The sequence below is a fragment of the Mastigoproctus giganteus genome, chromosome 12 (assembly GCF_048544385.1).
Source record: "Mastigoproctus giganteus isolate SK-2022 chromosome 12, ASM4854438v1, whole genome shotgun sequence".
Classification (NCBI taxonomy): Eukaryota; Metazoa; Arthropoda; class Arachnida; order Uropygi; family Thelyphonidae; genus Mastigoproctus; species Mastigoproctus giganteus.
Window position 1 is genome coordinate 52,919,738 of NC_143586.1, and position 12,503 is coordinate 52,932,240.

Consider the following 12,503-nt stretch of genomic DNA (forward strand, 5'->3'; position numbering starts at 1 on the left):
TTTACATTTACATATCATATCCTCGATATATATGTTAAACAGCGTTGGTGACAAGCTACATCTATGTCTAACTCCTTGATTTATTATACTTTCTTCTGTTAATTTATTACCTGTATCTATTACTATTTTTGTTCCTTGATATAAACTCTTATTTTTATAAGACGCTTTGAGTATCCTTTATTACTCAATATGTCCCATAGTTTTCATCTGTTTGCTCGATCAAATGCTTTTTTATAATCTATAAATGCTAAATGCGTTTCTAAATTAAAATCTTTTTGTTTTTCTATTATTTGTTTTAATATAAATATATTATCTGTAAATGATCTTCCTTTTCTGAATCCTGCCTGTTCTTCTGTTAATATTTCATCAGAGATAATTTTAATTCTGTTTATTATTTTGCTATACATTTTATATACTGTATTTAGTATGCTAATCCCTCTATTGTTCTTTGTATCATTTCTATTTCCTTTTTTAAATATTGAAATAATTTTTGCTATCTTCCATTCTTCTGGTATTTTATATTTTTCCCAACATTTATTAAATAAATTTAGTATCCTGTCTTTTAAAAACTTCCTCCATACTTGATCAGTTCTGCATTTATACCATACATTCCTGCTTTCCTATTTTTTGTAGCTTTCAATGCCTTTTCCAATTCTTCCTTCGTTACCAGCTCTATGTCACTAACTGGGTCTAATTGTATCTCTTCTGTTTGATATGTTTGGTATTCCCACAGTTCTTCATAATATTTTTTCCATTGTTCTTCCTTTATTATATTTATTCTTGAAGTGTCTTTCTCTGTGCTATTCAAGCGTTTCATCTTTTTATATACCAAATTTTGTCTTCCATGAACATCATGTTCTATTCTGCTTATAAATCTATCCCATGACCGCTTTAGCCTTCCTTATTATATCTTTAGTTTTATTGCGTTCTTGTTTATATATATTTCTTCATTCTCACTTGTCCTGTTTTGTATATATTTAAGATATTTATCTTGTTTATCTTGTACTGCTTTAGCTATTTCTTCATTCCATATCTTTACCCCCCCCCCCCCTCTTCTTATAGTTTTTCCTGAATTATCCTAGTGTCTGTTTTGCTATCTTTTGAATTATATTTCGTATATTATTCCATTCTTCTTCTATTTGTTCTCTCTCTGATGTTTTACTTATTTTGTCTTTAATCTTTTTTTTTTTTTACTTAAATTTTGTATACTTTCTTCTTGAAGTAGATATGCTTTATAACCCAACTGCTCCTTCCCCTGTTTAATAGCTTTTCTCTTCTTCCATTTAGCCCATAACTCTATTTTTGAAGCCACTAAAAAATGATCTGAATTAATATCATATCCTCTAAACACCCTAGTATCTCGACATTGTTTTGCTAATTTTTGATTTATTATTACATTGTCTATTATTGATTGTGTACCTCTTGCCGACCATGTATATTTATGTATATCACATTTTCTAAAAAATGTATTTGTTATCTTTAAATTATTAAATGTTGCAAAATCTCTTAATTTATATCCATTTCCATGTACTTTATTTTCTCCGTAACATCCCATAATATTTTTTATTGGCTTATTCCCTACCCGAGCATTATAATCTTCCAAAATAACTACATGGTCCTTTTTTATATTCTTTATATTAATTTATATTATATTAATAATAATTTATATTAATATTGTTACCCCTCCACTTGTTCTTTCCTTTTGATCTACTCCACTGTATATCATTGTATAAGAATCATAATCTTTCGATTGGGATTAATTTTTGAAAATTAAAAATTAGGCATAAAATAGGTTCTTTATTTATAAATGCCATGCATTCCCAAAACATAGTTCGTAAAAATATAGAGCAATATTCTCATGCATTGGTATAATGGAAAGATGCGTTCCAAAAGCAAAACAAAATTTTGTGTCTTCTTTATTGTATTGTTGATATAATTGTACTCTTTTAATACAAACCTTGCACTTTATTTGATATTTAGTATAGCATTAATATCACATTAAAACTATTTTAGCCTTTTTTGATTTTTTTCCCCCTACAGGTTTTAGACCGTCTCTTATTATACTTGCGCATTGTACACTCAGTAGATTATTATAATCACAGTGAATATCCCAATGAAGATGAAATGCCCAACCGATGTGGGATAATGCATGCACGGGGATCTCCGCCTACCAGCAAAGTTACACAACAAGAGAGTAAGTTAATTTTTATCTTGTTTTTATCATGTTAACGTAAAGTTCAAGGGACCTAAATTTTCAGATTTTGTAATAATGAGGTCTTCTAAAAAATGTCAAATGACCATTTTGTTAATACATAAGAATTTTAATTTGAAAATTGTATGCATTTCTACATTCAGTTTTTGTCTTGGAAACATTCTGGTCCTTCCTTGTGATGTGGAGATTTGACTTTGGCCTAAAAAAAATTGGACTTTTGAAAGAAAAACTTTTAATTAAACACATACCAAAAGTTACATGTACTTTTTTATGTGTAAACTTGATTACATTTGCTCTTCACAGCAGAATATTAATGTTAGCAAGGTTATATTTTAATGCAGGCATTAATTTCAAAATTGTATGCATTTTTGCATTCAGTTTCTACCTTGGAACATTCAACCAACCAAAAGTTACATGTGGAATAGCCACATGTATTCAGTGCCCATGGTGAGCATTGTGTGTTTCACATCTGCAATGCAGCACAGTGACCCAGATACCTTTGGTCTCTCCATGACAAGAGATAACTTGGAAAACGAACTTTTGACCTTTGAGGTTGTTGGAATTATGCTGTAGGGAACAAAGTGTCCCAAAGTCAGAAAATTGAGAGCAGAATTATGCATAATTTCTGTATTACTTCAATGCCTGAATTGAAATAAAACTACACAACCTATACAAAAATCTAAGACCCATTAGACATTATTTTTTATACTGATCTGCTAGTCTGATAAAATTTTAGAATCTGCTGTATTAATCTCAGTTTGTGAGTTAGATAAATTTGTGACTTGGTAAAAGGGCATAAAAATAATTGAGGAACAATTCTGTCAATAATTTCTGTAGCCTTTGCACAGTAAAATATAATTAACTTTTCTTCAGTGGGGTGCTTCCTCCCACTTCCTATTTTCCTTGCTTCATTGTCTATGGAATTTTCAATACTTTCGGAAGCTGCAAGCAGTCTGGATATTCCACTTTTTATATGTGTTATTTTGGATTAAAGAATGAACAAATAATTTGTAATACAACCTACATTTTCATATATACAGTAATTTTAATTTCGTTATGTGATATGTAGATTTCATTGAGAAATGCTTTTAGAATTTTTTTTGAAGTTTATATTTTCAGAAATCATTATAAACCTACATGTTAATAATGCTCATTTTGTCCATTTTATTGTTTTATTTTCAAATCACGTATTGATATTTGTAGTTAAATATGAAAACTTGCAAATGTGCACACTAAGAATTTCAGATTACCAGTATTGAGCTTCTTAGGATTTGAATTCTAACAATTTTGAATAATAAAGTATTGTCACTTTAACCTTAAAAACACAAAAAAAAAAAAACAATTTCTAGAAAATATGGTGAATTTTTGCATTTTATGAAAATTATTGAAAGAATATATTCTTGACTTTATTCTGATCTTGTTGTTTTTTTTTTTTTTTTTAGTTAATGATTATATTAGTCATTTTGAACAGAAGATTGTGCCATTTTTACAACCACACATAAAGCTTAGTGAAGATGATGCTATCAAATTAGGAAAAAAAGATCCTGAAATGTATCCTTTTTTTTTTTTAATAATAATATTTTTTCTGTAAATATACACTGTTGACTTTGCATTAGCAACATCCCCTTGCATAAAAATGGACTGTTCTGCGATGCTGGTGAAGGCTCAGAGTTGGGAGCAGCTGATATAAGATTGTAGTTTGAATGTGTGGCAATGTTTTTCGAGTGCCTGCTAAGAAGAAGAAGAAGACCTATTCGCTGACCTATTCTTCTTAGCCTGCTAAGAAGAATAGGTCAGCGTCAAGATCTTTCCAACTTTGAACATGCAATGACTGTGGGGAAAGATGTGCAGGTGCCAGTTTTTACAAAACCCAACATGGTTGAAGGCTCCTATTCTGTGGTGCCAGGAGTCTATCATGACTGGGTTAACAGCAGTTTAACAATCAACCAACCAAAAGTTACATGTGGAATAGCCACATGTATTCAGTGCCCATGGTGAGCATTGTGTGTTTCACATCTGCAATGCAGCACAGTGACCCAGCTCACTGCAAGATACAAGAAACTGCCTCATGTACACACATTAGCACCAACACTTGGACAGCTGACACATGGAAATCTGTCACCTGGTCTGTTGCATGCCCATCAGCTCTGACATGCTGATAGGCATGTCTGCCTTTGGAGAAAGCAACCTGAGGCCATGGCACCTGGATGCATTGTTGGTGTTCAGCAGGCTGGAAGCTCTGGTATTATGGTTTGGGGAATGTTTTTGTGGCTTGCCCTGGGTCTTATCACTGTTAGTGAATGGCTAGATGGGAATGAATACCTGCCTTTCTATCATTGCTGACCCAGTACACCCCTTCATGGTGACAGTGTATTCAGACAACTCTTGTCTATCAACAAGACAACATGCCACAAGGCCCAGCAAGGTGCTAATTGGTTTCAAGAAGATGGCAATGAATTTTTTTTCCTGCCATGATGGCTGCCCAACTCACTTGACATCACCCCGAGTACATTTGGGACTTGCTGGAAAAAGACATTTGATGCTACAAACATCCACCTGACAGTGTGCATACATTACTGGATACCTTGTGCAACACACAAGTAGCACTCTCATAGAATACCATGTGGAGTCCATACCAAGGTGTATGGACTGTGTTGTGGGAAAAATGTGGCCCCCACAAGGTATTAGGTAGGTGTTGCTATTACAATATGAATGCATGTGCAAAAATTGCATGAAACATCGAAGTGCAGTAGAACTTTGATTATCCATCAGTCTCTGTTTAACCATCACTTAACCCCACTACACCATAATGCATTGTGATACTGGTGCCATGTGTCACTCAGTATTTGTTTACAACTCACTATATGTGGTTGTACTTTAACCTCTTATTTCTTATTTTAATAATTTTTATTTAGTAAACCCATTGATATGAGAAACGTAAGCAAGTAGTGTTGGGATTATCACAAAAAAATTGAAATAATCAATCATCTAAGAAAAGGTCAAAGTGCTACAAGTATAGCATCGGTTTGTGGAATAGGAAGAACAACAGTAAATGATATAAAGCATGATGCAGACAAATTTGAAAACCACGTGTCGAAAATGGAAACCACTGACAGTAATGTTAAAAGTTGTAAAACAATGAAGCTTGCTAAAAATGAACAGTTGGGTACTGCAATGTTTCAATGGTTTGTTCAGAAACGTAGCCAAGGAATTCCATTGTTGGGACCTATAATTGAAAAAGCCATTTAAATCAATAAAAAACTAGGCGGAGATCTTTCATTCAAGGCTAGCATCGGATGGTTGGACAAATTTAAATTTTGCCATGGTATTCGACAGTTGTCAGTCCAAGGTGAGAAGCTAAGTGCAGATAGCACAGCAATTTCTGTTTATCGTGAAAAGCTATAGAAGGAAGTAGCTGATCAAAGGTTGGTTAAAGACCAAATATACAACTGCAATGAGACTGGCCTTAACCGGAAGGCACTACCTCAAATGACACTGGCCTCAGTGACTGAACATATGGCACCAGGATATAAGATGCAAAAAGATTGCATCACTATAATGGTATATGCTAATGTCAGCAGTAGTCATAAATTGCCTTTGATTGTTATAGGAAAACCAAAAAAAGCCTAGATCATTTAAAAATACAGTAGATTCCGGTTATTTGGGCCATCAGTTAATCGGGACAGCTGTTTATTTGGGGCAAATCTGAAAAAACAGAACCCAATCGAGAAAATAGCCAGGGTTTACTTCGCTTAATTGGGACAACATGCCGTTTAATCGGGGCAGGAGACAGCAACACTGGAGATTACCCTACGATTGTCTGGGACCATACCACATGGTTTGGTTGGATTTCAGGAGGTCACAACCATAAAACAATAAAAACAATTAGCAGTCACCTGTTTATTGGGCTTTTATGTTAGTGCAATCAATCATAAACGGATAGTAAACTCGGTCTTATTGAATTTGCAATAATACCGACAGCTGGAATTATTGGCGATCTGTGGGTTATTATGGTGAAATGTGTTTACACTTCCGTGGACTCTTCAATCATATAAAAAAATTTATTTTCAGAATCTTCTCTTCATTCCTATTTTTAAAGCTTCATAACTTGTTACTCCATTCTCACTCGCACATATCATGTTACTTGCAATTTGTGCGCTTTGAGTTCTTTGTTATTGATTGCTTATCTTTTTACTGTTTTAAATTTTAACACCCAACCACAAATGTCAGTGAACAGAAATGACAACTAGTTAGTATGTACATATTACAGTACATATTAATTATTCCGATTTTCACGTATCATTTAATTTTTTAATTGGTAAGATAATAAAGGGTAAATCTGTGCTTAATATATCTTTACATTTATAGCCTATAAAAGTAATTTTTATAGGCTATAAAAGTAAAGATATATTAAACACAAATTTACCCTTTATTATCTTACCAATTAAAAAATTAAATGATAATATTCCTCCTATTTTCACTAATTAGAATCGCTGTTTAATTGAATTAAAATTGAATTCACAAACGTGATCACAATGACTGGTGCTTACTACACATCATATAGTGAACGGTACTTTACTATAGTGAGTCCATCGTAACATGATTTGATTGTATAGCGAACCAATTGTAAAGCGGGTGTCCATTGTATTTTAAATTATTTATGTGAAACTTTGGATAATTGGGGTAGCCACTTAGTTGGACCAAAATGCACTAGTCCTGATGTGTTCCAATTAACCGGAATTGACTGAATTAATTTAAATGCTTTGCCAGTTAAATATTTTTCACAAAACAATGCATGGGTGAGCCAAGATATATTTCATGATTGGTTTCATAAAATACTTGTACCATGTGTAAGATCACATTTGGCATCAAAAGGTTTACCACAATATGCAATGCTACTTATGGACAATGTGCCTACTCATCCCATACACGTATGTGATTTAAAAAGTGATAATGGCAAAATATCATACCACTTTCTGCCAGCAAACACGACATCTCTCATTCAACCAATGGATCAAGGGCATGGTTGGGAGTATGTTGAAACTTGTTTCAACAGAAAATAAATTAGATGTGATAGAGTTTTGGAAAAACTACACTATTAAAGATACAATTTTCAATGTTTCTGATGCCTGGAATGATGTTCCAGTTCAAACAATACAAAGAAGCTGAAATAAGTTGTGGCCAGAAATATATTCAACTGAATACAGAAACCATTCCAAAAGAAATTGAAATTTTGCAGTTATGTTTGAATGTTCCTGGTTTTAAAAATATTTCAATGGAGGAAGTAAATGATTGGCTGGATATGGACAAAATGGACATCGGATGCAAAATTTTAGATGACAATGAAATTGTGCAAAGAGTGATGACAATTTTGGTTGATTCTGAAACTGAAGAAGAAAAATCTGCTGCTGATGTTTGTTATTTGTTTTTTTTAGGAGCATTAGCAACTAAGGCCATATTGCTCCGGGGATTGCGGTGGTCATTCCCTGACCTTTCCGCATCCTCCGTATTTGGTGGTTACGGGCTCGAACCCCGGTCTAATCAAGAAGCGTGTGCTACGCACTGCCGCTCCTGCCCACCTGGCTATGAAGGCACCCCCTGCTGATGGAACAACAAACATAATTAACCACTGTGAAGCTGAAACTATATTGTCAAAGTGCTTTGAGTGGTTCGAGGTACAAGAAGAAGCAGATGTTACGCAAGTGTTACTTTTGCGTAAAATTCATAACATTGCCTCCCAAAAAGCTTGAGGGGTAATGAAACAAAAGAAACTGACTGACTGTTTTATAAAAGAAATTTAATTATGTAATATTGTTTTCTTTTAAATTTTTTATAACATTGCTAGACCAGTATAAGTCAAAATATTAAAAATAGGCATATATGTAGATATCTGTACTATGATTTTTTGATGACCTGGTAGAAAATAAATAATAATAATTAAAGTTTAATTAAATTTAATTAGGTTATGTATTATGTAATAAAATAAACAAGTTAGATGATCCAGTCTGTTGTATGTATAATATTTTTAACGTACATATTTTATTATCCATTATGGTCTCTGTCCCGTACCCTGACGGATAATTGAAGTTCTGTACATACTATATGTGAAATTCATAAATGTATAACTATCTACAATGGATTAGCGAATAGCTATTTTGATTAGTGAATCAAATAATGAATAAAGTTATGTCTGGTAAGGTGCTAAAGCAGCCATTCCCAAAGCAAACAAACTATACAAGTTGTCAATGTATACAGTGAGTTACATTTCAGATGCAGTAGATTTTTTTTTTTTTTTTTTTTTGTGATTAATGGATGTAAAAAGTACATAACTAATTAACTTGTTACTACTTAATTAATAATTGATTAATTAATAAAATATAAACGTAATTGTTTTCTTTTTTTCTTTCTTTTCACTACATATACTTCTCAGTGTGATATTCACTCCATGTTTCGTAATACCAAATCAACTGTGTGAAATGCAACATGTATTTCACGCATGGTTTATTAAATTAAACAAGTTTTTGACAGTATACAATCATAATTTACTGTTAGTACTTTTGTAATGTGGTTTTCTTATTTCTTCCTGGAGTTTAATATCAATTAAAATATAACACTCTTTAACATTTCTGCTGTGAATTTATAAGAAAATAGTAATAATTCATGACTTATGTATTTAGTAAACTGATAACAAAAAAATAAGCAAAAAACAACAACTTGTATGTATAAACTAATGTTTCATTTCTCTGCATGGCAACATATATCCACTGCTTTAACTATAATATATGGATAGCCTATGTGCTATGGGTGAGAGAAAATGAAATAATAATTGCCAGATTTCTGGTTTAATAATTGCTGATCAAGTTGTAATGAAATTTGGGAGGACAGAAGAAATTATTCTAAAAGAGCCAAATATAAAATTTATTGTAAATTAACCCAAGTCAAGTCGTTACATGGAGGTAAACATGGTGAAGACAGTCGGTACTTTACATTAATGCTAATATGCCAAAAAATGAGAGTGAAATACTCAATGTGGACATGGAAAATAAGTGAAAGTTCCCAAAAGAAGAAAGGAAAGGAAAGGTATAAAAATCTTATAATCGAGCAGAATCAGTCCTAGTATGCTCCAGAAAATTGCATATTTGTCATCTGTATGATAGGAAGCATTGAAGGGTGTCCCTATGTAATCCATAATTACCAGTAGAATCTAGACACAGAATGGACTGAAATGAATGAACATATGAATAATAAATGAATGCTGAATTAAATATAATGTGGTTTATATCCTTTGTATTAAAAATAAACTAAAATTAAACAAAGATATGCAGGAATAACTGAACATGCAGAACTACCATATCGCCTTAAGTAAACATTTCATTGCTCTAAAGCAACTAAAGAAAATGTTACAATATTATATTATAATGTAAATGTATGAATAAGCACAATGGATTAGTAAATGGTAATAAAGTTATGCCTGGGAGGGCACTAAAGCAACCATATCCCAAAACAAACAATTTAAACTAGACTGTAGAATGGAAGGGTGAAACACTCTGTCGTAGACATAGAAAATATGCAAAAATTACCAAAAGTTCTTTTGTTTTTCAGTTTTTAAGTTATGAACTATATTTTCATTATTTATTAGCATTAGTAGAGGCATACGATGCAAGAAAGCAAGCTTATGCAGCATCAGCCAACAAAAAAAAAAAATCCCCACTCCCATTTTGCCCCTCTGTTCGTTCCAAATACCTGTCCAGCTCAGCCTTAAATTTATTTATGCATTTAACTTCCACAACAAAAGACGGAAGTGTGATCCACCAATCAATTACCCACTGGCTAAAGGCAAACTTCCGCACATCTATCCTACAACTGTCTTTCCTCAATTTGAATTTATGCCCTCTCAGGTGATTATTCTGAGCAAGAGGAAGAATATACACCTCAAGTTTATGTTCCTTCTTGTTATTATAATTTCTTCAAGTTTATTTTGCATATTTGCACATTGCTTTGGCTAACTCAATTTCTGGAGTCTATCTGTATTCGCGATCACTGATTTAATATAAAATGAAACCTAAAAAAATGTGAATTTTAAAGTGCCGTGAATATTATCCGCCATAAAAAAACATGGGCGTGGCTAAAATTATCTTTCCCGGTCAAAACAGTGCTCAGTGGGTAGGGGGAGAGGGGTGACAAAATCGCCAGCGTGGATGTTTTTCACTAATCCTTGTTCAGTATGTGTTATGCGCTTGCAATGGAAGTTTTTGTCGTTTGCTTTTAATTTATATGCTTATAAATTGAATAAATTTATCAATTTATAAATTGATATGCTTATAAAAGTGATAAATCTACCGTTTTGCAGTGTAAAACAGACTTTTTCGAGTGTGTTAACGGACGAAAGTGACTTTATTGTGGACAAGTTCTTTCTAACCCGTACAAAAATATGGCTACGAATAACAAGAGAAATGTGAAAATATCAAAGAAGGTGATGACATTAGCGAATAAAATTGAGTTAATAGACAAAATTTCTAAAGGTGAAAGTGTCTCCTCAGTGGCAAAACATTATAAAATCAACGACTCAACGGTACGATCAATCAAAAAATCTGCCGTAGTGTCCGTGAAAACGCGGACACTACGGCGGATTTGCTCTAGTTGCTTCAAAAATTTGCTCTGTAACTCGTGATGTTAAATTAGAAAAAATGGAAAAGGCTTTAAATCTGTGGATAGAAGACCGAACTCAAAATAAAATTCCGTTAAGTTCACTCATCATTCGTGAAAAGGCAAAACTCTTTTATCAACACTTTAGCGAAACTGGTGATAGCACTGGCAGGATAAGTTTTTTTTTTTTTTTTTTTCCTAGGAAAGGCGCTGGTTTGAAAGATTTGTTCGAAATTTCTAATAAATATTACATTTAATATTAAATTGTTTCTTATTTTCATTTGGATGCCATATGCTTGCATTTCACTATGTGCATAGTCATATTATGAAGGTACATATGATACATGCATAGACAAAATTTTAGACTAGTTTTTCTTATATATTTCATACTTTGGAACGGGACCCCTTTATTACTATGGAAGCCATAACTCAGTATTCGCGTTTTCGGTATTCACAGCATTTCTCAGGAACGTAACCCCCGCGAATAGTGGGGGCTTACTGTAGTATTTTTTAAAAATTTTAGTTTTGTTTTATTTTGTGTTTGGGTTCCTTTGGTAATTAAAGATTGCATAGAGACTGCCAACACTATTATGCAGTTGATATAAATGCAGTCTTTTGGTGCATCCAACAATGCAATCTTTGTATCTTTTTTCCTTTGTATTTTGGTAATTTTTGCTTATTTTCCCTGACTGTGGAGGTTTCACCCTTCCATTTTACAGTCTATTGTATATATAATTGTCATTTATATATAATTATATTAAATTATATATATTATATGTAATTTAATTAATATTATATATAACTTAATTATAAATTAAGAATCTAAACAACTGTATATAAATATTAAGAAATGAATATTGATAAAGCCAAATAGTAGCAGTATTGAAGGTAAAGGACTATTTTTTTTATTATTATTATTATTATTGTGTCCTTTGACTGATCAGAGCCTAGGGTTCCCCCATTATTTCATTGTGTAGAAGCCCAATTAGCAAAGCCATTTGTGTATGTTGTTTTGGGTACTGTGTATAGTGCTTTGTTGTGTTGTATATATTGTCTGACTGGCCACTTAGCAACTCGGGAGAAGTTATACAAAGAAGTCCTCTGGTTCCCATCTCTAATAAAGCCTGCTACTACTATATTACCTTTGATGGGACTACCTACAATCCAGCCATATGTTGTATATGGAGAAAAATGCTTGGTAATATGTGGGAAGATGCAGAGAGAGAGAGAGAGTTGGAAGGTGGGCAAAGATATAATATAGAGGGGGAAGAAAGTATGAGACCACCCCACATGAGGATCAAGCAGAACAGTGAAGAAGAGAGTTCACTGAGTGGTCGCTTGTCCATAATTGTGCACAATGGGCAAGATGATGCTAAAGAAATTTCACACATGAAGGGAAAACTTTACTGTCTGCATTATTCCGCTCCTTAGAAGTTAGGAGCCTGCAGGGGTTATCCATCAGTGAAAAATGATGTTGTTCAGAAACCACATAAGGTTGTTAAAAGTTGTGGAAAACCTTAATAGATTCTGCCAAAGTTTTTTTTTTTTTTTTTTTTCCCCCTTTACCAGTTAAATTGGAATACAGGTACAACAATTCACAATAATGACGGTTTTGAAATCAGAAGGACAATATCAAAAAAAAATT

The 12,503-nt window shown here is 32.7% G+C and overlaps 1 protein-coding gene across 1 annotated transcript in view; it reads left to right on the plus strand.

The window, feature by feature from the left end:
- Positions 1–12,503, plus strand: part of Ars2 (arsenic resistance protein 2) — a 308,719-nt gene that overhangs the window by 251,350 nt on the left and 44,866 nt on the right. Inside the window, exons 16-17 of the mRNA XM_090386894.1 lie at positions 2,041–2,194; positions 3,655–3,763. Coding sequence (XP_090243020.1) covers positions 2,041–2,194; positions 3,655–3,763 — 263 coding nt within the window. The remainder of the gene's footprint in view (positions 1–2,040; positions 2,195–3,654; positions 3,764–12,503) is intronic.